Here is a 26,260-nt window from a genome sequence, read left to right as displayed (position 1 = left end):
CTAATTCAATATTTTGTAGTGTCTAATTGCCCAGTTAATGCTTCTATTGGGATTTTAAATTTAATACCATATTTTAAATTCTTATTCAATATTTTATTAAGATTAGGGTTTTTTCATGATGGTTTGCTTTAGTCAAAAAGAGACAATATCCTTTGAATTTTATTGACAAGTCCAGTATCTTCTAAACACTTCTACTTCAGAGGAAGGCAGCTTCTCTAAATCTTTAGACATTTGTAGTCCTCTTCTTGTGAACTGCAGATTCCCTTCATAGATCATTTCCTCCAGAATTTATGGTCTTACATGGAAAGAGCTGTATTTTCCTAGTATTATAACTATATTCTCTTAGTCTTTTCCTCATGGTCACAAGAGGGCTGCCATAGCTCTAGGAATCACATACATTCAAGGCAGGAAGAAGGTAAAAGGGGTGATATTAGCCATGCTTATCACCTTTTTCAGGAAAGCAAAAGCTTTCTCAGAAGCTTCTGAGGCCGGGCACGGTGGCTTAAGCCTGTAATCCCAGCACTTTGGGAGGCCGAGACGGGCGGATCACGAGGTCAGGAGATCGAGACCATCCTGGCTAACATGGTGAAACCCCGTCTCTACTAAAAAATACAAAAAACTAGCCGGGCGAGGTGGCGGGTGCCTGTAGTCCCAGCTACTCAGGAGGCTGAGGCAGGAGAATGGCGTAAACCCGGGAGGCGGAGCTTGCAGCGAGCTGAGATCTGGCCACTGCACTCCAGCCTGGGCAGCAGAGCGAGACTCCGTCTCAAAAAAAAAAAAAAAAAAAAAAAAAAAAAAAGGAAGCTTCTGAGAAAACCTCTCGTGTTCAAAATGGTGTCATACAGGCACTCCTATCTATATGGGAAGATGGCAAAAGAAGAGTTTAGCTGTTACAGTCTCTATAGTGCAGGCAAGCGAGGAAGAAAGGGGTTAGCAGCTCTGTTGCCCAGGCTGGAGTGCAGTGGCACAATCTTGGCTCACTGCAACCTCTGCCTCCCAGGTTCAAGCGATTCTCCTGCCTCAGCCTCCCGAGTAGCTGGGATGATAGGCACGTACCACCATGCCCAGCTGATTTTTATATTTTTAGTAGAGATAGAGTTTCACCATGTTGGCCAGGCTGGTCTCGAACTCCTAACCTCAAGTGATCTGCCTACCTCAGCCTCACCAAGTTCAAGGATTACAAGTGTTAGCCATTGTGCCCGGTCAGAGTTTACCCTTAAAGGGTACTTATATCAACAAAAAAACTCCTTTTCTTCTGCCAGTAATCAGTCAACCAGACCTCTCTGCCCTGATAGTCAACAGGTAGCCTGCTGTCAGGCAGGGCTTGCTTGTTTATGGAATCAGTACTGCCCTCTATCCCTCAGCACCAGTTCTCTGCATCGTTGATTGCTACCAGTCAACAATGTTGGCCGCAGGGCCTAAGGGGTGGGCTTTCCAAAAGGTCCCTGCCTACTCCCTTCCCCCTGTCTCCCAGGGAGAAACACTCCTTGCTTCTCAGAGCCCATTTCTGCCTCATCCCAGACAAACAAGCCTCAGCTCTAAATGGCTTCCTTCATTCCAGTTTTTACAGCATTAAGATTTGGCAAAAATTCCTCCAGTTTCTGGCACAGAGGCAATATCCATCCATCGTTTCTAGTGCTGCTGCTGCAGATTTTTCCATATTTATGTATTCTGTTGAGTACTGTAATGAGGATCTGTGACAGAGAAGAATAGTAACAGGGCCATGCCTGTGTCACACCATCATGCCCCAAAGTGCACTCGTCCCTTTCACAAATACACTGTAACCTGTCATCAGCCAACACTTAAATGATCAGTTAGCTCCCTCATGAGGAATTAGTTTACAGTCAACTGGAAGCTGCAGTGGGAATCAGGACAGGGTCTTGAGGGAGGAGTGGGACGAGGGAGGACTCAGAAGGAAGGAAAGGAGAACTAGGAGGGAAACAAGGTGTCTAGTGCCAAGTGCATTAACCTAGATATATGTGGCTCGGTGGTCCCCAGGGTGTAGCATGAACAATTACACACCCCTTTCTTTTCTGAGCCTAAGATTCCTTCTCTGTTCCCTCTGACTCCCTTTCTTCTTTGCTATCTGGCTATTTCTGCTTCTGTCTTCCTCCCTTATTTGATTTTTTAAAATTCCCATAATGTGAAACATATTTTTATTTAGTTTCTACCTCTCCTTATTGTAAAAAGCAGAGAAATGTTCTATATTTTCCTCCAATAAAAAGAAAGGAAAAGCATTTTAAATCATAAAGTTCTATCCAAATGGATTTTTCCCTGTGAGTCTGCAATCCCCAAATGGAAAAATATAAAGGTTCCTTGCTCCCAGGCTAGTGAAAGAAATATTAATAACATGATGGGAATGAGGGGAGGATGGGGAATGAGTGCAGCAGGCCGGAGGGTGGGTGGAAAAGCAGGACTGTGAGGCAGCCCCCGCAAGGGGACAGGCACCACAGGTGTGAAGAGTGCAAACAGGGGCTGCCACCACTGCTTGGACCACTCTGGCCTGTCCCCCTTGCTGACCAGGACAGTGAGGAAGGACAAAGGCAACCAGCTCACTAGGATCCCCTGTCTGCTTTCTGACTCTCCAATAAGTGGCATGGAAAGGTATCAGTAGGAAAAAAAGAGCACTTTATCAGTGAAAAACTCTGGAGTGACCAAGAGGACCAGCCCTGCAAAATCCATACCTGGGGAATGAAGATGAAGCAGTTGATTGTAGTTGTACAAACAAAGATCCCTCCAGATGTGAGTCCAAAGACCAGGTTGGGCCAGGAGTGCAAGTATCTAGTGACTACAAAAAGCAGTCCAGCAGCCAGTACAAGGAGGTTGACCCCCACCATGATGGTTAAGGACTGATTCACAGGAGGGGAGCTGACATGGCCAGTCAGGCCAGCCAGGTAGGCACCATACAGCAGGAGCAGGCCCTGGGGGGTGAAGAGGTGATGGAGGCTCAGAGAAGTGAAACAAGAGGTCAATGAGCAGTAGGTTTGCAACCAATTTCCTCATCTGTAAAATTAGGATAATAATACCTACCTTAAGGACAGCTATTAGGATTTATTAAGATATCACATAGGAAAACCCTCAGGGCAGCCCCTTGTACCTACTAGGTACTTAATAAATGTTATTGTTCCTCTGCTTCGCTGAGAATTAGTTTATCAGAAGTCAGCAAGTCAGTCATTACATAGGACTCTTCTGAGACAAGGCACAGGACAGGATCATGTGGGTGGGTTAGTATCCCTACAGAAAGAGCTGTTGGGCACTAGTAGGACAGTGGGCCCACAGAACCTCTGGTAGTGAGTGCTTCCACAGCCATTGTCCAGTGTTGCCCTGCTCAAAGCTCAGGGTACACAGGGAAGCTGAAAGTGACCTGTGATCTGCTTGTCAAGTCACGTGCCACAGCCGGGGCATTGCCCAGAGGAAGGGGCTCTTTTCTCTAATTTGCCCAAAGGCACCATCTGCTTGTCAAGCCTCACACCTGCAAGACTGCATCTGATGAGAAGGGATGGGCCTCTTAAAAATTTACACAAAGGATCTCCACAGGCTAGCAGCGGGTCTGGGCCAGTGAGTGTTTATGGGAGATGAAGGGTAAAAAAAAGGGGAGAACAAAGGCAGGCTGGGACCCAGGCAAGACTGTGGGGCAGGCATAGGCAGCAAAAGCTCCATCTATAGTTCTCACCCTTTTTGTGACATTTCTTGCTCCCCTACAAGGAACCCAGGGCCCTATTCTTTTCTCTTTCCTATGAATATAAACCTGCTCTGAGTTGTCATTTGTACTAAGGAGAATATAACTCATAGCATCTTAAAGTGCTGCCCCCTCCATAGAAGCTGCATTCATACAGAAATCAAAGCTTTAGTCAATAATACATAACATGTAGATTCAATTAGGTTCACCTTTCTGAGTATGTGCACAGTGCCATAGTAGGTGTAGGGCAGAAAATAGTGACACAAAAAAGTCATGGTCCTGGCTTTTAAGGCACTTGGTCTGGTAGGTAGATTTAAAGTAAGCACAAAAATCTTTTTTTTTTTTTTGAGATGGAGTTTCGCTCTTATTGCCCAGGCTGAAGTGCAATGGCATGATCTCAGCTCACTGCAACCTCCGTCTCCCAGGTTCAAGTGATTCTCTTGTCTCAGCCTCCCAGGAGCTGGGATTACAGGCATGTGCCACCATGCTGGGCTAATTCTGTATTTTTAGCAGAGATGGGGTTTCACCATGTTGGTCAGGCAGGTCTCGAACTCCTGACCTCAGGTGATCCACCCGCCTTAGCCTCCCGAAGTGCTGGGATTACAGGCGTGAGCCACTGCACCAGCCTAAAAATGTTCATGTGAACATCAGAATGTGAAGATGCCATGGGAGACGAGGTGGGGGTGGGACTGTGGGATTCAGAGGGAGAACTAATAATGAAAGTAAGGGCAGGTATCAGCAGGGCACCTGCTGGTGACCCTGAAATCATACGACATGGTCAACTCCACCTTCATGGGTGGCCCTAAAGAATATATTTTGGAGAACTGGCTGTGCCAGGAGGGAAGGAGTCAGCATGGAAGAGATACCTTCCAGGTTCCACTAATGCCCGAGTCCCAAATGGGGCCTGAGGGCCAAATGTGGCCACCCTGAGATCTTCAATGACTAGAGGACACATAAGTCAGACCAGGGAAGCCCGACTTTTGGGTAACTAACGCCATCAGGTGGTATTCAGCAGAGTTGGATCATTGCTAATTTAATCAAAGGGAAATGAAATTAATTCTGCGATTTTGAAATGTTCAGATATGATTCCACTAAAAGATTTTAATTCCATTAAAATTCTTGTTAAGGGGGAAATGGGTGTGAATCAAGTGTCTATACATTCTTGGCTGGTGTTTGAGTGAGTCATATCTGAACCTTGCATATCACTGGCCTTAACTGCTAGTGTGCTAGAGAAGTGTGGGGTAAGAGGCAGTTGACAGACTCAGGTGGGGGGTCCGAGAACTTAATGTGGAGATTGAGGTCCTCCTGAGGAGCTTCTCACTGACCAAGGAGTCTATGGGGTCTGGCTCAGTAAGTTTCCTGATGCTCCTTCCTTTTCCTTCTTTTTCCTATGGAAAGATACTACAGTAAAATAAAATGGAAATGGGAGTACAAAAAAGGCAATGGAGAAAATAAATAAAGTTGAGTCACAAAGTAAGTAGCTATGGGGGAAGTGCTGGCTTTCTGGGCTGGGGAGGACACACTCTTCTACAGGGACTCAAGGAACCAACAGAGGCAATGTATTTTTCAGAAGTGTCTAGGGGGCAGTGGAAGAACAGTAATAACAATATCTAACATTTATTGAGCTCTTGCTATGGACCAGGAGTGGCTGAAAACTCTTAACATGCATTAACTCTTTAGAAACAGAACAGTTCTGAGGGGATATTATCATCATCCCCATTTTAAAATGAGGCAACTGAGGCTCAGAGAGGTTAAATGAGGCTCAGGGTCAGCTAGGCAGGGGCGGAGTCAGAATTCAAATCCTGATCTGTCACAACTGAAGCTCCTTTTTTAACCATTAGCAAGATTCTGGAGATCAAGAGCTGTTCACTTCCTAGAGTCTTCTTTTAAAAAATATTTCTGTCAAAGTAATATTTGTACATAGTTAAAAAGGAATGTTTCCCTGCCCCACTTTGGCCCACCCCTAAACCTGTTCCTCAGAAGCAACAACTTCTAATACTTTCTTAGTGGTGGAGTGGGTAAAGTTTACTTCTTTTTTTTTTTTTTTTAATTGAGATGGAGTCTCGCTCTGTTGCCCAGGCTGGAGTGCAGTGGCGCAATACCAGCTCACTGCAACCTCCGCCTCCCAGGTTCAAGCGATTCTCCTGCCTCAGCCTACTGGATTCTCCTCCTGAGTAGCTGGGATTATAGGTGCACACCACCACACCCAGCTAATTTCTGTATTTTTAGTAGAGACAGAGTTTCACCATGTTGGCCAGGCTGGTCTCGAACTCCTGACCTCAAGTGATCCACCCACCTCAGCCTCCCAAAGTGCAGGGATTACAGGTGTAAGCCACTGTGCCCGGCCAGAGTTTACCCTTAAAGGACACTTATTTCTACAAAAACTCCTCCTTTTCCTCTGCCAGTAATCAGTCAACCAGACCTCTCTGCCCTGATAGTCAACAGGTAGTCTGCTATCAGGCAGAGCTTGCTTGTTTGTGGAATCAGCACTGCCCTGTACCCCTCAGTACCAGTTCTCTGTCTCTCTAAGCTGAAAACCAGCTGTTCTGTTCTAAGGATCGTCCTCAGTGCTCCATGCAGGTATCCTCTACCTTCTGGAAATAATATCCTACTTTTGCCCATCTAACAGAGACAAATGAGTCTAATGGTGAGAGATTTGGGGCAGTATGGGAGACATTGTGAGACGGCTGGTACCCCTCAAAGGGCCCCATGAATGCTGCCATCTGTCTCAGAGCCAGCCTTACTTCCAAGCAGAGCGAGAAAGTCAGGCGGGTGAAAGGCAGCAGGACACCTTGGCCCAAATCTTGAAGGCATAATAAAGGCACTTAGAGAACAAATAAAGCTGGGTCAAATGTCTCCTCACAATTCCCCTTGCAAGGAAGCTGAAGGGAAAACTGGTATTGTCAAATCAATTAAGAAACCAGACCAATAAATAGGAGAAACAGTGCGGGAATTCCAGATGATTTGGGGGAAGACTGAATGAGGGAGTCTAAAGAGTTGGGAGAGTCTCCCCCAAACAAATAAAAATAGAAAAGTAAAAACGGTCATGGCTTTGAGGTTTATGCATCAACAGAGGTCTCCTCTGAGTTGAAGATTATTTGCAGACATCACCTTGTTAATTCCTGTAATTCCCTCTTCATATCCATTTTGTTGGTGACAGAGACCATATCAGATGTGGTTACCAACCTTGCATCCCCAAACAAGAGCAATCCAAACATCAGAATACTGGGAAGCACAGAAGTGGGTGCTGGTCAAAGTGCAGGACACGTCTCTCCCTGTCACCTAGAAGGGACACAGAGTCAGAACTGGAGGTGCCCACAATTACCAGGAACACACAGCAGATCTTTGTGAACATCCTGGAGTGTTAATTTTTCTACAGCACATGATTTCCCCCTCAGTATGTAAAAACTGTAGCATTTAAGTGACTCCACTAGAACCTAAATGAGAGTGACTACATGTTAGGAGAAGAGATGATAAAGTTGGGCTAACAGGTGTGTGCTTGGTGACAACAGGGCTTACCCCTCAGTTATGTGCTTTGCTACCCCAATCAGATTAGTGCCTCAACAAAATTATAAACTATTTCATTATGCACCTGCTTTCTGCAAATCATTGAATCCTTAATCTTGCAGTGTCACAATTCCATGATTCTACTGTATTCCTAAGCCCCTTGTGAGGCTGGAGATACATAATACTTTTTTTTTTTTTTTTTTGTGGCAGAGTCTCACTCTGTCGCCCAAGCTGGAGTGTAGTGGTGCAATCTCAGCTCACTGCAACCTCTGCTTCCTGGGTTCAAGAGAGTCTTCTGCCTCAGCTTCCCAAGTAGCTGAGATTACAGGCATGTGCCACCATGCCTGGCTAATTTTTGTATTTTTGGTAGAGACATGGTTTCACCATGTTGGCCAGGCTGGTCTCGAACTCCTTACCTCCAGTGATCTGCCTGCCTCAGCCTCCCAAAGTGCTGGGATTACAGGCATGAGCCACCATGCCTGGCCATACTTCTTATTAATTGAATACTATGTACTGGACATGGTTAAGTCTTTTACCTACGTTGTTTCATTTAATTTTTGCCACAACCCTATGCAATAGGTAGTAGTAGTATCTCAATTTTACCTATTAGGAAACAGACTTAGAGAGGTTAAATTGCCACAACCCTATGCAATAGGTAGTAGTATTATCTCAATTTTACCTATTAGGAAACAGACTCAGAGAGGTGACTTTAGGTCACACAGCTAGTGAGCTTGGTAGGGCTGGGATTTGAACCAGGGTTGACTGATTCCAAAGGCCACCTTAAACTACCACCTCCACCTCTACAGTTAGGGGAAGGTAACTGCTGATAGCTGAAAGTTTTAATTATTGATGACGTGGAAGTGGTGGTAACTGCCAGGCAGATTCCAGCAGGCTGATATCTCACTGTATGCCCACAAAGAGACACTAGGGCAGGAGGAGCAGTGGGAGTGGTGGCAGACAAGGGCAAGGATTTCATGGAAGCCACAGCTCCTGACTCTCCCTCCTCTTGGAGTCCTTTATCTTCTTGTTGCAAGGATGACTCCTGTGTATCCACAGAGGTCAGTCCAGTTTGGGGATGAGATTCCCTAGGGATTTGGCCCCTCACCGTCATACTGACACTGAGAATCTGGAGGCACTGGATAGGATCAGTCAGCACCCATGTCACGAGCAGGATCACATCAGCCATCAACAGGGCTGCCACCAACCCCAGCAACTGCAGGTCTTTGATAATCTGCAAAAGAGTCAAGGTCAAAACTCCTCCTTGTTGACTGGCTATATGACACACGGGCTAGAGTATCCCAAGTGCTCTCAGCTATATGCTCCAAGGTCAGCCCTCCCAAGGAGCTTCAAATGTAGCTATCAAAAATGAAACAGACACCAAACATTTACAATGACTTCTATGCTGATATCATTATTAGCATTACATATTTCCATTTGTTTAACTTCTTCATATCCTACCTTTTCCCACAAAGGACTCAAAGTGCTTTATAAAAGAAATAAACTATTATTTCTATATGTTTATATGAGCACATAGACATGGATGTCATACCACACTGTTAATAACTATTAACTGAGAGGGTGAGATTCAGAGATGCAGAAGGAATCATTAGCATTTTCATTATATGCACATGAACTACAGATTGACTTAATATCTTGACTTATGATGGGGTTATGTCCTGATAAAACCATCAAAAATAAAACTATTTTCATCATAAGTTGAAAATATAATAAGTCAAAAATGCATTTCATATGCTTAGCCTACCAAACGTTGCAGCTTAACCGAGCCTACCTTTAATGTGCTCAGAACACTTATATTAGCCTACACCTGGGCAAAATCGTCTATAACAAAGCTTAATTTATAATGAAGTGTTGAATATCTCATGAAATGTATTGACTACTGTGCTGAAAGTGAAAAACAGAGTGGTTGTATGGGTATTTTAAGTATGGTTTCTACTGAATGTGGATTGCTTTCACACCATTGTAAAACAGAAAAACTGTTAAGTTGAACCGTTGTATGTCAGGGACCATCCGTATTTGACTTAGGATGAAGAGAATGTGTTAGTTTGTGACTACAAAAATAAATGGAGAAAAATATACACTGTGATAGGATTAAAACATTAAACATCAGGGAAGAGAGAAAATAAAGGGAATTATGATGAAGGCTCAGATGAAGAGTGTATATATAATAGCATTTACTAATAGGAGCAGAAGAAATGTGGATCTGAGCTTTTGACAACCAATGAAAAGAAAGAAGCACAACCAGTTATATGATTCAAAGTGTTTGTAAAATTAAAAACAAACCAATTGCCTAATCAAACTGTTCAAAACCAGTGATAAAGGGAAACTACTCAAAGCAAGCAGTGACGAAAGACACATTTTGCGTAGACATAAACATGAGACTTCTCATCAAATAGAAGGCCAAGTGAGAAGACAGTGCAGGAACATCTTGAAAGTACTGGAAGAAGAAAAGAAAATTTCAGTCTAGAATTCTATACTTAGTAATATATCTTTCAGAAACAAAGGCAAAATAAAGACTTTTTCAGATAATCAAAAGCTGAAAGAATTCAGTAGTAGCACACCCACACTGGAATGTTAGATATCCTTCAGGCAAAGGAAAATAATATGAGACAAAAATGTGGATCTATACAGGAAATTAACAACACTGGAAAAGGTAACTAAACAAAAAAATACAAGATTCGTTTTCATTACTTAAATATCATTAAAGAAAATAACAAAATTCAGCATGTTGTCCTGGGTTTTAAAAATAAAAAATAAAGTATTTTAAAAGATAATTGATTTATTAAACAAAATAATTGTATGGGGCTTATAACGTAACACCAAAGATAGGAATAGGGATAAAAGGAAGCATACTATTGTAAGGTACTTATACATGAGTGCCAATTATGCAATTTTATAGAAATTCTTCTTGAAATTGAAAAGAAGGGAATAGTTCCCAACTCATTTTATAAAGCCAACATTACTCTGATACCAAAACGAGAAAAATACATTACAAGACAACTACAGAGCAATATGTATTAAAAACATGAATGTACAAATTCTAAACAAAGTTTTTATAAAAATGAGTCCAACAATTATGAAGAGGATAATGTATCATGACCAAGTGGAGTTTATCCCAGGGATGGAGGTTGGTTTGACACCCTAAATCACTTAACATATGGGCAGATAAAGAGATAAAGAGCAGGAGCGTAGAGGATTTTTAGAGCAGTAAAACTACTCTGTATGATACTGTAACAGTAGATATATGTCATTATACATTTGTCCAGACCCATAAAATGTACAACACCAAAAGTGAAACTTAATGTAAAGTACAGACTCTGGGTGATAATGATGTATTAATGTAGGTTCATCAATTGTAATAAATATACACTCTGATGGGGAATATTGATAATGGAAGAGGCTATGCATGTGTGGGGAAAGAGTGTATATGTAAAACCTCTGTACCTTCTGCTCAATTCTTATGTTAACTTAAAACCACTCTAAAAAATAAAGTATTGTATAAGGGTTTAAAAAAAAAAACCATTTAACATAATCCACCACGTGAATGAACTAAAAAAAGAAAAACCATATGATCATCTCAATAGACCCAGAAAAAGTTTTTGACAAAACCCAACATCAATTCTTGATTAAAACTCTCAGCAAAATAAGAGTAGAATAGTACCTCCCCAGCTGGATAAATGGCATCTACAATAAAACTACTGCTAACATCATTCTTAGTTTTGAAAGACTGTTTTCCCCATAGGATCAAGAATAATAAAGGTATCTGCTCTCACCACTTCCATTCAGATTGTACTATTGTTTCTAGCCAGTGCAATCAAACAAGAGATTGAAAATCAATTATCTTTATTAACTGATGATATGGTCATCTACGTAGAAAATCTGACAGACTCTATAAAAAGCTGCTAGAGGCCGGGCGCGGTGGCTCACGCCTGTAATCCCAGCACTTTGGGAGGCCGAGGTGGGTGGATCACAAGGTCAGAAATCGAAACCATCCCGTGAATGGTGAAACTTTGTCTCTACTAAAAATACAAAAAATTAGCTGGGCGCGGTGGCGGGTGCCTGTAGTTCCAGCTACTCGGGAGACTGAGGTAGGAGAATGGCGTGAACCTGGGAGGCAGAGCTTGCAGTGAGCTGAGATTTCGCCACTGCACTCCAGCCTGGGCAACAGAGCGAGACTCTGTCTAAAAAAGAAAGCTGCTAGAACTAACACGTACTTACTTTAGAAAGGTTGCAGTATACAAGCTAAGCATATAAACATTAATTATATTTATGTGGCCAGGCACGGTGGCTAATGCCTGTAATCCCAGCACTTCAGGAGGCCGAGGAAGGCAGATCATCTGAGGTTGGGAGTTTGAGACCAACCTGGCCAACATGGTGAAATCTCGTCTCTATTAAAAATATAAAAATTAGCCGGGTGTGGTAGCAGGCACCTGTAATCCCAGCTACTTGGGAGGCCGAGGCAGGAAAATCGCTTGAACCTGGGAGGCGGAGGTTGCAGTGAGCCAAGATCGCACCACTGCACTCCAGCCTAGATAACAGAGCCAGACTCCATCTCAAAAAAAAAAAAAGTAATTATATTTCTATATATTAGCAACAAACAACTGGAAAGTGAAATTTGAAAAATAATAACATACAAAACAGCATAAAATATAAAATACCTAGAAATAACTTTGATGAAAGATGTGAAAGAACAATATTGAAAAGTACAAAAAAAGATGGGAAAAATTAAAGAGCTAAATAAATGGGTTCATGGGAAAAAAGACACACATTAGTAAGAAGCCAATTCTCCACAATTTCATCTATATTAGATTCAACATAATCTCAAAAGAATTTTTGTAGAAATCAGTAAACTGATTCAAAATTCACATGAGCATTCAGAGGACCCAGATTAGCCAAAACAACATTGAAAGAGAAGAAGAGGCCGGGCGCGGTGGCTCAAGCCTGTAATCCCAGCACTTTGGGAGGCCGAGACGGGCGGATCACGAGGCCAGGAGATCGAGAGACGATCCCGGCTAACACGGTGAAACCCCGTCTCTACTAAAAAACACAAAAAAACTAGCCGAGCGAGGTGGCGGGCGCCTGTAGTCCCAGCTACTCGGGAGGCTGAGGCAGGAGAACGGCGTAAACCCGGGAGGCGGAGCTTGCAGTGAGCTGAGATCCGGCCACTGCACTCCAGCCTGGGTGACAGAGCAAGACTCCGTCTCAAAAAAAAAAAAAAAAAAAAAAGAAAGAGAAGAAGAAAGTCAAAGAATCAATACTCCCTGATTTCAAGATTTAGTATAAAGCTACAGTAATCAAGGTAATATGGTATTGCTGTTGAGACAGACACATCAGTGAGACAGAATGGAGGGTCCAGAAATAGATCTACACACCTATGGACAACTGATTTTCAACAAAGGCACAAAGGTAATTCAGTGAAGAAAGGACAATGTTTTCAACAAATGGTGTTGGAACAATCAAATGTCTGTATGTAAAAAAATAAAATTCAATTAATACATCATACCATATACCACAATTAACTCAAAATGGATCATAGGCTTAAATGTAAAAGCTAATACTCTAAAATTTCTAGAAGTAAACACATGAGAAAACCTTTTGGGGCCTTAAGTTAGGCAAAAATTTCTTAAATATAATACCAAAAACATGATCCATAAAAGAACACATTGGAGCCGGGTGTGGTGGGTCATGCCTGTAATCCTGGAACTTTGGGAGGCTGAGGCTGGTGAATCACTTGAGGCCAGGAGTTTGAGACCAGCCTGGCCAACATGGTGAAGTCTCTACTAAAAATACAAAAAACAAACAAACAAACAAACAAAAACCTAAAAACAAAGAACATATTGGTAAATTCGACTTCATCAGAATTAGAAATGTCTTTGAAAGACACTCTGAAGTAAATGAAAGTAAAAGGAACAAAAGAATAAACTGGAAGAAAATCTTTGCAAATCATACATCTGATAAAGGGTTTATATCCAGAATATAAAAAGAACTCACAAAACTCAATAATAAGACAACAAAAAATCCAATTTAAAAATGGGTGACGTTGGGCGCAGTAGCTCATGCCTGTAATCCCAGCACTTTGGGAGGCCAAGGCAGGCAGATCACGAGGTCAGGAGTTCGAGATCAGCCTGGCCAACATGATGAAACGCTGTCTCTACTAAAAATACAAAAATCAGCCAGGCACGGTGGCAGGTGCCTGTAATCCCAGCTACTTCGGAGGCTGAGGCAGGAGAATCACTTGAAACCGTAAGGCGGAGGTTACAGTGAGCCAAGATCACACCACTGCACTCCAGCCTGGGTGAAAGAGTGAAACTCTGTCTCAAAAAAAAAAAAAAAAAAAAAAAAAGGGTGAAAGATTTGAACAGTCTGCCAAAGAAGGTGTATGGATGGCAAGTAAGCATGTAAAGAAATACTTAATATTGCATTAGAGAAATGCAAATTTGAAACCATAATGAGATACTACCACACATACCTATTAGAATGCCTAAAGTGAAAAAGACTGATCAAATCAAATGCTGCCAAGAAGGTGGAGGAAATGGACTCTCATACATTGCTGGTGGAAATGCAGAATGGTACAACCACTTTGAAAAACAGTCTGACAGTTTCTTAAAAAGTTAAATATACACTTACCATATGATCTAACCATCCTACTCTTAAAATATTTTTTTCTAAAAAAAAAAATTAGGTTTTCACCCAAGAGAAATAAAAGCCTATGTCTAAACAAAGAGTTTGTACATGAATGTTCATAGCAGCTTTATTTTTAATCGCCACAACTGGCAATAACCCAAACATCCATCTACAGATAAGCAAATGTGTATCTATGCATTGTAATATTACTCAGCAATAACAAAGAAAGAACTATTGATACACACAACATAAATAACTATAATATTCATAAAAACAATTATGTGAGTAAAATAAGCCAGAGAAAAAAGAGTCCATACTGTATGGTTACATTTATAGAAAACTCTGGAAAATGCAAACTCATCTACAGTGACAGAAAGCACATCAATGATTTCCTGAGGATAGGAACAAGGGATATAAGGATTGGACAGGAGAGGGAGATAACAAAGGGTTGCAAGGAAGTTTTTGAAGATGAGGGATATGTTCATTATGCACCATGTTTCTTGGTTGTATATCCATGTCACGATTTATCAAATCATATGCTTTAAATATGTGCAGTTCACTGCATGTCAGTTATACTTCAATAAAGCTATGTTTAAAAAAGAAATTAGTGTTCTTGAGGGATGAATGCAGTTTTTGTCCTTTCAGGCAATCTTCTTCACAGGTATGGTTGCTCACAGCTGAGCTTTTGGTAAGTATGCACCATGATTCAATAACATTTGCTAAAAAAAAATTCCCATCATTCCAGAGAAGTAAACACCAACTGAATGATATATTGGGTCTGGGCAGGGCCTATACCCAATGAGGGTACTGGTCAGGAATTGAGGTTTGAGCAGTCTCATCAGACAACCTGAGAAAATGGGGAAATGTGGTTAAGTTGATGACTGATCTCAGGGACATGTCGGTGATCTGGCTGCTACATAACTTAGGGTTGATTCTTCCTGCTCTTCTTTGCTCACTTCTCTGGACACATCCTTCTCTGCCTTCTATATAGAAAAGAACTGAGCTCCAGGGAAGGAAATAACTACTTACTTGCTATAGTTTCTCTGTAATCACTCTTCCTCCCTTCACTTCCAGCTCACACCTGTGCCAAACAACAGTCTCTGGACATCTTGTTCGGCCTCACACTGGTGCCAGGTATTGGCCAGCTCACATGTCCCCACAGGGCCTGGGGTACATAGGAACCAGAGCCCACGTTTGAAGCCCTCTCTTCAACAGCAGTGATCCACAGCCTTCCAGGCCTGAGGCTTTATGAGGCCGCATGATTCCAGGGTTTGGAATGAGAAACAAGAACTTCGGATGTCCTGAAAGGGGCTAGGCTCAGTAATCTGCATGAGTTTCTCTAGCTGTTAACTAATGCTGAATCTGCCATCTACAATCAAGTATTGTGTACTTGCTGTCTACTTACCACTCTCTTGTCCGGCACCCTTTGGGTAAACACCTTGTAGAGTCGCCAGCTCTTTCCCAGAATGGGGCCAAACACAAGGGAGGTCCCAATGCACAGCATGGACAGTCTTATCTACAGGTGGAAGGGGACAGAAGAGTCACAAGAGGAACCTTTGTCAGTTCTCCACACACTCTGATTTGCAGGGTCTGGGTCCCACAGAGGGCATGGGGTACAGAGTGAACCTCACCAAGTGTTCTGGGATTGCCTCGAAAAGTGCCCACACCAAGGATAAAGGTAACCACCACCCATGGGAGCAGCTGGTTTAAAAAAATCATCACAACTTTAAAATTTTAGTCAAAACCAAATTTTAATACTTCACCTACCTGAATGAGAGTTTCCATTGAGCTCCCCACTAAAACATCTTGAATCCCAAAGAGGTAAGCGCTACTGTAAGTCAGACAACTGCCCAATAAGGTCACAATGTTCAGATTGGGACTGGACATCTTCACAATCCTAGAGGGCATCAGGAAGAAAGACACTTACAGCCATGACCTTTTGCCTTGAGGCCAAAGACCTATGAGATCAAAGCTTCCTCACCAGCATAATCTCCAGTGCAGCCTCGGAGTGAAGGACCACTGGGAAGAAACCACTTTATAGCCCTGTGAAAACTTATGATTTCTTTAAATTTATTTTCAAAAAGAACTAAACTCTGGCACTTATTGCTTGTATAACTCCAAGTCTTTTAAAAGAAGGCTGACTACCTACAAACAGGTAGTACTGGAGAAGAGTTGGGATTTTATCCATGAAGTTTATGGTTGCTAGGGGACTGCCATGTGCAGCTTAGTGAATTAATAACCAGCAGGTAGATACCCACAGTTTGGAGCCCTTAGAAATGAGCTGTAAGGTAAACTATTTGGAAACAATGTTTTTTTTTTTTCATATACTATTTGCTTTATTTGATATGTAAACCGTTTTCCTCTACTTGACCAAGAAAGAAAGAAGATAAAGGGATTAGAAGCAAGAAATTGGGGAAGGGCCTTTTCTCAAGTATTAACAGTTTTAGATGAGATTAGAGACAAATTTGAAAGTGAGAGGGAGATGTGAATAATCAGGGGTTCAGACAAATACCCCGGGCACCAACAGAGGTTCAGGATGTGAACTGGTTAACCTAAGGGCAACGCCAGTCTCACACTGGACAGTGACTGATACTAATTAATTACAAGTAACAAGAAGGAAAGCCATTGTATTTAAGAATTGTAATCTAAATAGTGTATATAAATGCAACATTTCTACTAAAAGTCATTTGATAATTATACTTTGCTATACTTTTATTTTTAAATCATAACTAAGGAGGAAAGCATTCTTACCTATGTCTCTTGGTGACCTGGCAGGCCACCTTAAAGGCTAGGGCCAAGGCAAAACTATCCACTTAGTGAAGCTTGTTCTAGCCACAGGCAAAGCACCTAGGAGGCACTAAACAGTTTGGCAGTGCTGGATTTGCAAACATCATAACTGCCATGAGCACAGCTTAGTTACTTTGTGTCTGACATTGTGATACATCCATACACACAAGAACACCAAACCACTGTCCCAGGCCCCAGGTACTGTCACCATAGGCCAGTGAGTCCAGATGAGCTGAACCTTGTTTTGGAGGGAAGATTTTCTTATTTTTCTAAAAGTGAGAGCAACTTTCATGCATACCCTTTCTAAAATGAGAATAATAATTATATGATCTACCTTCAAAGAGTTGTGAGGATTTCATGAGGCAATATGGCAAAATGCTTGGCACACGGCCTGGCACATAATAGGCATGCTGCCAACGTCAGCTGTTTATATTATAATCTCACTGTCCTCCTCTTCCAGGTTTTAGAAACCTAGGAATAACCTTTTCCTTCTGTTTCCTTATCAGAAATACCCAATCAATTGCCAGGTTTCTTTCACTTCTTCTTTTTTTAAAAAATTTTTTTGAGACAGAGTCTCACTCTGTTGCCCAGGCTGGAGTGCAGTGGCACAATCTCGGCTCACCGCAACCTCCCCCTCCCTGGTTCAAGTGATTCTCCTGCCTCAGCCTCCCGAGTAAATGGGATTACAGGCGCCCGCCACCACGCCCAGCTAATTTTTGTATTTTTAGTAGAGACGGGTTTCACCATGTTGGTCAGGCTGGTCTTGTACTCCTGACCTCAAGTGATCTGCCTGCCTCGGTCTATCAAGGTGCTGGGATTACAGGTGTGAGCCACTGTGCCAGGCCTCTTTCACTTCTTATTTCAAAGTCTCTGAGCTTTCTCTCGCTCTCCATCTTTTTTTTTTTTTTTTGAGACAGAGTCTTGCTCTGTTGCCCAGGTTGGAGTGTAATGGTGTGATCTTGGCTCACTGCAACCTCTGCCTCCTAGGTTCAAGCAATTCTTCTGCTTCAGCCCCCTGAGCAGCTGGGATTACAGGTGCCCACCACCACACCAGGCTAATTTTTGTATTTTTAGTAGAGAGAGGGTTTTGCCATGATGGACAAGCTGGTCTCAAACGCCTGACCTCAAGTGATCTGCCTGCCTCAGCCTCCCAAAGTTCACTCTTCTTTTTCTTTTTTTTTTTTTTTTTGAGACAGAGTCTTGTTCTGTTGCACAGGATGGAATGCAGTGGGGCAATCTTGGCTCACTGCAACCTCCATCTCCTAGGTTTAAGCGATTCTCATGCCTTGGTCTCCCCAGTAGCTGGGTTTACAGGCATGCGCCACCACACCCATCTAATTTTTGCATTTTTAGTAGAGACGGGGTTTCACCATGTTGGCCAGGCTGGTCTTGAACTCCTGACCTCAGGTGATCCGCCCACCTCAGCCTCCCAAAGTGTTGGGATTACAGGTGTGAGCCACCGCGCCCGGCCCCTCCATTCTTGATACCATATTTATCCAGGATACAATCATGTTAGGAGCAATGGAACTGGAGTCGAGGGTAACAGGTGGGTATACCAGCTCTGCCACTCACAGCTGACTAAGCCTGTCTGACCAGGAAACAGGCTCCTATTTCCTCATCTGTAAAATGAAAATAACATCATCTTTTGTATCTACCCCACAGGTTATTGCAAAGATGAGATGATGTATGTGCCAAAACTTTTGCAAACTTTAAGATGATGAAAAAATACTACTTTTTAGATTTTTGATGTAATCTTCAGCTCTCAGTAAACACCAATTTTTCCCTGTTCTGGTATGTTCTGTACATTACATTCAGAATCATTAATCTTAACATACCACCTTTATCATTTAGCAAAAGAGCTACATGTATAAAGAACAATCTTCTATGGTTTACCTTAAGTCTCCTATATCCAAATTTAAGATATAGCCCTATTATATGATCTACTTATTCATTCAGGTCTGCCTCCTCAGCCTCCATGTCTTCAGATTGTGGACTTATGGAGAGTGATTTTCCTTAATTTCTTTATCTCTCCACAAAAGAAGGGGAATATGTGGTGAATATTAACTACAGAAGTAAGAACAATGCTAACCAGCAGCTTCACAAAGCATTTTTTAAAGAAAAGTACTCCATTAGAGAGACCAGTGCTGACATTGATTCAGAGCAGAGTACACTGCTGACCTGGCATCAGCCGCTTGGTGCAGTCAGAAGTTTGAGCAATGGCACAAGCAGTGGGTGGACTCCTGCAAGACCCATAACCCGGCTATTCCTCCCCATGGCCATTCTCATGTTCCTGCACATAAGCCATGACTATCTGACGGTGACCTCGTCACCAAGCAACTGCCTGGATTTCACAGCCACATGTCTGTTTGGTCTAGATCACTGATCGGTAAGTTTCTCTCATAATTTTTCTTTGGACCCATTTTATTTGAGTATCACTATACAATCAGTTTTCCTTTGAGTGATACAGTACTGCATGAAATCCTGATTGAGGATTCCTTCTCTTTCTGATTTAGCTAAAAGGAACTCAATTTAGTCATTTTCCACAAAATATACATTGAATAGTTTTCACCTCTCAGACAGTGATGCTAATTCATTATTCAAATAGATATACTATGGACTTATATATGCATGTTGTGACATTTTTCCTGAGCAATCTTACTGAAAACTTGCCTCAGGGAACAAAAGATGAATACAAGATGATTTCCCTTTTTTGTTTGGCCAAGTTAACACCTGTGAAGTCACTGAAAGGTGAATCATCTCCAATTCAGCAGGTGAATTATGTATGTCTGGGGAATGTCTTTGCCACGTTGGTAGGAATTCAGCCACCAGTGTCATTTATATTTTTCTATTGAGCTAAAAGATGAAACCTACATAGTTGAATATTTTAATCAGTCACAAACACATAATTTCCACAAAGCAAATAGATTTCAATATTGTATACTTAATTACAGATAGCCAGTACTATCTAGATTACTTGTCTTCCATTTATGAAGAGTAAAATGCCTGAATTGGGTTACTGTCAGTCAGAAACAAAATGAAGTTTTTTTTTTTTTTTTTTTTTTAAAGGATTATATAGCTATCTCATTATCTCTTCCTCTTCATTTATTGAGTGGAAATGTAAGACAAGAACTTTCTTGATTTTTCTATCCTCAAGTGAGGTTTCAACACGTATAGGTAAATATCGAACTACATCTGCAAAACCTGTATAATTCTGCATTATCATTTCAATAGTGTCTAATGAATTCAGATACTTAAGTGGCATCCACCAGCTCAACGGTATGATGTTGCAAAACTTTATCAAATGTTACTTTCTGAACTTGGCAGTTCATTTTATTTGGAGTTACTGAGTCTGAAAACATGGCCAGAGAATGGAGCACAAGGTACTTGTTGGCATGCTGTGACTAACAGAAAACTTTCCTAAGATGTCACAAGACCATGCTTTCTAAAATGCTACAAAAATTGATGTAAATCATATCACTGAGCTTTAACCTATCCAAAACCAAATATGAATGTCTTTCCAAAATGCTTTCTAATAAAGCAATTAAGATTTAAATTGTGAAAATTTATCCAATTTCTTTATTAACTTACTATTTTGGATCCATGCTACAATGGGATTATAAATCTATCTCAAATAAAACTCCAAACAGCTTTATCATAATGTTATCTGATGTGTTTCAGCAAATTTGATCTTTTAATATCTTGCTTATTTCTAATGTATACACTAATCTGCACCCAATTAAAATTCTGCACACCTCAAGCTAATATTAGTGGGACCTCTAACCATTTGTATTTAAAGTGTCTATCATAAGGCCTGACCCTATTCCTTACTCTCGTGCCTGGGCCACCATCCTAGTAGAACATCCTAGGAGATTTCATTAGCCTTTCAGCCTCCAGAGTTCTAAATTATTCAATCATAATGATTTCACTTTATTCCTCTTCAGACACCCATCCCCAGGTTACACTCTGGGTCTTAGGGTCATTCAGAATGGTTCCCCTTCAGGAATTTTAAATACCAATATCCCAACACCAATTTGACTACAATATGTTCAAAATTTAACTCCAAGCCTCCCCCTCAATCGCTCACATTCTTCCCCATTTCAGATAATGGCAACTCCACCTTTCAATTTGCCTGGACCAAAAACCTGGGAGTCATCCTGACTCTTGCTCATCACCCACATCCAATCTGTCATAAATCTTGTTGGCTCTATCCTCGAAATACATCCAGAATCTAACTCCTTCTCACCACCTCTGCTGCCACCACCTGATCAAAGTCTTACTTTGCATTTCTTATTTGGATTATTGCAATAGCCTCCTAACTGGTCTCCCTGCTTCTACCCTGGCACTTCCCTCAAGTCTATTTTCAACATAGCTGCTAGAGTAATCCATTAAAGAGAAATAAGATCATGTCACTTCTCTGCTCAAAACCCCACAATGACTCTCTATTTCCCAGAGGGAAAGTCAGTCTTTACCAGAGTTTACAAAGCCTACACATTTGATCCCTGTTGTTTCTCAACCTCATTTCTTACATCTTCTCCAGGCCCATCCCACTCCAGCCACACGCCTCCTTGCTGTTCCTTGAAAACACCAGGCACTCACACACTGCGAGGCTTTGAAGTGGCTGTTCTCTCTGCCTGGAATATTTCAATACATGGATCTGCATAGCTCATCCTCTTTCTCTCCTGACTGCGTGTTCATATGTTACCTTCTCAACCAGGGCTATGATGACAACCCTATTTAAAATTACACCCTATCCGCGGAATTCTGAATCCTCATCCTGCTCTATTCTCTTCCCCTGCCCCCATCCAACCATAGTACTTATTACCTTTTAACGTATTACATAATTTACTTATTATTATGATTTTGTTTATTGCTTTCTCCTCCCAATAGAATTGTGCATGATGTACTCCCAGAACTAGAAAACTACCTGGACACTGAAGGCACTCAATAAACATTTGAGGAATAAATGAATGAGGGTCCTACCCTCCAGCCCTCTCATGTGCTTACTCCTACCACATTTGTACATTGACAGCCTACAGACCTCCAGTCACTTGGTTCTTTTGCTTCCTCATAGTCTATCAGTCTCTCTTCCTATCTCAACCCAATTTCAGATCCCTGGTTGGTCATCTGAACTGTTCTCTCAATAACACCCAATTCCCTTTTCAAACAAGACCTTCTGTAGCATCTGCCCAGTAAACTCAGATCAGAGCCATAATCCATTGTCTGCTTTTGCATCCAGGCAGCTGAGAGGTGCAGGAGAAAATTAGACAACCTTGCAGATTGTTGCCACCAAAACTGATGTTCTCCAACATCGATCTGCCAAGCTTACTATGCCATCCATCTTTTTATTTATTCTGAGTTATTTCTGTACATTTTCTTTGTGAGTGACTCACCTCACAGGACTCAAAGAAATAAGAGTATGTATCTGTATAGATGATGCCCTCAGTCTAGGTTTGGTGCCATCCTCTATGTCCCTACAACACCCCAGGGTCTATGTGCATCAGTACAATTGTCATGTTATATTACTGCCTTTTAATGTTAGTTCCACTGGACAGTTTCTACTCCTTAAAACCCAGGCTGTTTCTTGTTCTATAACTCACACCATAGCACGGTCTTTGGAAAATGGTAAGTGTTCCATAACCATCTGTTGAATGAATTCATTAATGGATATGGAAACCCCTTCTCTTCTTCCTTTCTTTGTCCTCTTCCCTAATCTTATTTTTCACTGGCAAAGCACTCCCCTGTTAGGCAGAATGCTGAGGGCTAGGCACGTGTGCCATAAGGCTTTTAAAGTACCAGAGATCTGTGAGAGTTGGGGGGAAGTTAGGAACTTGTTCAATGCCTATGTGTTAGGAGGGGCACATTTTGGGTAATTGTAGTGGTTTCAGGGTGATCCCCACGGTCCCCTGGAACCGCTGATAATTCCTTGGAATTAGTGAACACAAGGGCCAGATATATTTGGGGGGCTCTGAGTGCTGTGGATGCCGTGAACTTCCATAGACACTGGGTTTTCACCACGTTACCAAATCTGCACACCCCAAACCCTCACTAAAAAGCTTCACATTCTGGGTAAGCCCTTCCTTTGCTTTCCCTCTCAGCATAGAGCTGAAAGGAGTCTAAAAATAAATGAGAGAAAGCATCCTAACAGGATGCCTGTAAAGCTTTTTCCTCTCTCATTCTTTTTGTTTCTAGGAAAGTGTAGCACCTTGGAGGAGTGTGTATATTCACATATGCCCATGTGTATATATGTTTACTTGTCTCCAATGAGATAGGGCCACTTGAAAGATTCTTTGCCAATGGCTGAATTCTTGCTGGAGGATTCTCCCAGGAAATGCTTTTGTCCAATATGTTTCTCACATCGTGTGTTGAGGGCCACGTAGGCCCAGAGATATGATGATAGCCCTTGTCAAGCAATTGATGGATGAGATCTCATCTTCACGACCACACAGATTACAGACTCTCAGTAGACATCTGCATCAGAGGTTAACAACATGCATCCCACCCCCAGGCTTCAGAAAATCTGCTGATCTTGGACTGAGTTGCTGCTTGCAGCTGGGCTAGGAAGCATGCATTTTTACACCCTTGAAGTCAGTAAATTATATCTTTTTACATCCTTGAAGCCAGTAAATTTGTAAATTATGTTTTGTCATGAGCCAAACATTCAGCACCGCCTCTTGTCCTGGGTGGACCTGGCCTTTCCAAATCAGCCTGCTTTCCTGTAGTCCTGCTTCGTTTCACATGGAGAGAGGGAGCTCCTTACCCTGCACTGTCAGTTCAGGCCCACAGCTGCTGAAATTGCATCTGGAAGAACAGAGACATTCTGCCCACAGAATAGCTGAATGGTTAGCAGTGCTTGGACCTGATGAAATCAAATGTCTCTTCTAGCTTCTCCCTTCTCAAGTTATGCCAGAGACAGTTTTTTATTTTTTCCTTTTTTTTTTTTTTTTAGACAAAGTCTCATTCTGTTGCCCAGGCTGGAGTGCAGTGAGGCACACTCAGCTCACTTCAACCTCCGCCTCCTGGGTTCAAGCAATTCTCGTGTCTCAGCCACCCCAAGTAGCTGGGATTACACGCATGCGCCACCATCCCTCCCTAATTTTTGTAATTTTAGTAGAGATGGGGTTTTGCCATGTTGGCCAGGCTGGTCTCAAACTCCTGGGCTCAAATGATCTGTCCGCCTCAGCCTCCCAAAGTGCTGGGATTACAGGCGTGGGCCACTGCTCCCAGCCCAGAGACAAATTTCTTTTCTCTATCCTTAGCTTATTAATAAGCTGGTTACACTTTGCATTTCTGCCTCTCTTTCTTAACCAGGAAGAGCAGGCTGACTTGGTTTACCAGAGATGCAACAGAATTTACATCCAAATCAAATGGTCAAACAAACAAAATATTTAGCTATAAGTGTAAAAGAAGACTTGCTAAGTATTGTGCCCCCAAATTCCCCTTTAGCAAATGACCTTGTTTTTCCCATGCTTTATGAGTTCTTACTTTAATGATCTTCATGTGCCAAATATTAATTCAACAATTCCTAAATACCAACTTGCCAATGTATTAAGAACCAGAGATAGGAAGGCAAAGGAGATATAATCTCTGCTATCAGCGTATTAGGACACCACCTCCTTGGTTTCTGACCTTTTCATTGCAAAGACGATTTTCCTATTTGTTCTTTTTCTTTAAAATAGAATAAAATTTTAATTGAATATTAGAAGTTGTTTTATCAGTATCCACTTGGCCATTTGACAAAAATCTATATTCCTGAATCTGTGTATTATAGATATTAATATGTGAATATACATATAAATTGATAGTATACAAATTTCAGCATTCATAGCTCCCTTGGACTATAAACAGGCCTAAGGATCAACTTTTTTTTTCTTTCTTTTTAAATTTTACTTTAAGTTCTGGGATATGTGTCCAGAATGTGCAGGTATGTTACACAAGTATACATGTGCCATGGTGGTTTGCTGCACCTATCAACCAGTCATGAAGGTTTTAAGCCCCACATGCATTAGGTATTTGTCCTAATGCCCTCCCTCCCCTTGCCCCCCACCCCCCAAGAGGCCCCAGTGTGAGATGTACCCCTCCCTGTGTCCATGTGTTCTCATTGTTCAGTTCCCACTTATGAGTGAGAGCATGCGGTGTTGGGTTTTCTGTTCCAGTGTTAGTTTGCTGGGATCAACTTTTTAATTTAATTTAATTTTGAGACAGAGTTTCACTCTCTCATCCAGGTTGGAGTGCAGTGGCATGATCTTGGCTCACTGCAGCATCGATCTACTGGGTTTAAGTGATCCTCCCACCTTAGCTTCCCAAGTAGCTGGGACTACAGGTGCATGCCATCACACCCAGTTAGTTTTTATTTTTTTGTAGAGACAAGGTCTCACTTTGTTACCCAGGCTGGTCTTGAACTCCTGGAGTCAAGCAGTCCTCCCACCTTGGCCTCCTGAAGGGTTGGGATTACAGGCATGAGCCACCTCTCCTGGCTAGGATCAACTTTAAAAGTATCCTTGAAACTATTTTAAAAGCTGAAATACGGAAATTTGGATATAAGACTAAACGCCTTGAAGTTTAGGAACAGTAGTGAAAAAGCATAGTGATAAATTCAAGATAAGTTGGTGATGAGGAGGGGTAAAAAGCCCCAAAGGATACCTCTACTGGAAAGGAAGTTTGTGTGGCTTTACTTAGGAATATTATGGGCACATTCTACTTTGTTTGCTTGTCTTCAAAAAAATAGTTTCTGAATGTATTTTTGCCATATCTCATGCAATTATATTTTAGATGTGCTTTTAAATGCCACGGGAAAACACTAGACACACACGCAAAATCCTCTTTTCACCTAGAACCTCAGACTCTAGGGTTACGACCCTGGCATGTGTTGTAATTTATGAGGCAGTGATTTCAACTTCCTTTCTCTGTTTAGCTGCAGGAAAAGGCCTTGAGCAATTCCTGGCAGGTGACTTGTAGCTCTTCCAAAAGGGCAGAGCAGATGTCCTGATTTTAAGTAGGGCATGAAGCACAAGCACAATTGGCCCTAGGAAACATCCAATCACAAGGAGTCACTGCTAAAGCAGAATATTATGGGCTACCAGGTGACATGCAAATTGATCTCTTTGAGGCAGGAAAGATTGCCTGCCATACTGGGGAAGATTCCGCTTTCCTCTTTTTTTTTTTTTTTTTTTTGAGATGGCGTTTAACTCTTGTTGCCCAGGCTGGAGTGCAGTGGTGTAATCTCGGCTTGCAGCAACCTCCACCTCCCAGGTTCAAGCAATTCTCCTGCCTCAGTCTCCCGAGTAGCTGGGATTACAGGTGTGCGCCACCATGCCCAACTTATTTTGTATTTTTAGTAGAGACGGGGTTTCTCCATGTTGGTCAGGTTGGTTTCAAACTCCTGTCCCCAGGGTGATCCGCCTGCCTCAGCCTCTGGAAGTGCTGGGATTACAGGCGCGAGCCACTGCACTCAGCCTCTTTCCCTTCTTTCTTATCTTCGATTCTGTGGCAGAACTCTGGGCCTGTGTGTATCTTGGAATCTGAGCGGAATCCTGAACAATGACAGCTGCTGGAATGGTTCCCCACTAAGCCAGAATCTAGGAATTCAGGATGTTGGGACTGGGTTTCACTCAGCTTTGTCCCCATCAGCACCTTCCACAAGGCCCC

General features: G+C 42.0%; 1 protein-coding gene across 2 annotated transcripts in view; it reads right to left on the bottom strand.

The window, feature by feature from the left end:
* The window catches only part of GPR156 (G protein-coupled receptor 156), a 138,733-nt gene that overhangs the window by 14,574 nt on the left and 97,899 nt on the right, over positions 1 to 26,260 (bottom strand). For both annotated transcript variants that reach the window (XM_015129961.3, XM_077993851.1), the window contains 5 exons: positions 15,596 to 15,725; positions 15,234 to 15,344; positions 8,292 to 8,417; positions 6,866 to 6,961; positions 2,685 to 2,921 (listed from right to left, as the gene is read on the bottom strand). In XM_015129961.3, coding sequence (XP_014985447.3) covers positions 2,685 to 2,921; positions 6,866 to 6,961; positions 8,292 to 8,417; positions 15,234 to 15,344; positions 15,596 to 15,725 — 700 coding nt within the window. The remainder of the gene's footprint in view (positions 1 to 2,684; positions 2,922 to 6,865; positions 6,962 to 8,291; positions 8,418 to 15,233; positions 15,345 to 15,595; positions 15,726 to 26,260) is intronic.

Source organism: Macaca mulatta, chromosome 2 (assembly GCF_049350105.2).
Source record: "Macaca mulatta isolate MMU2019108-1 chromosome 2, T2T-MMU8v2.0, whole genome shotgun sequence".
NCBI lineage: Eukaryota > Metazoa > Chordata > Mammalia > Primates > Cercopithecidae > Macaca > Macaca mulatta.
The sequence above is the reverse complement of the archived record's forward strand: the minus strand, read 5'-3'. Positions and strand labels throughout refer to the sequence as shown.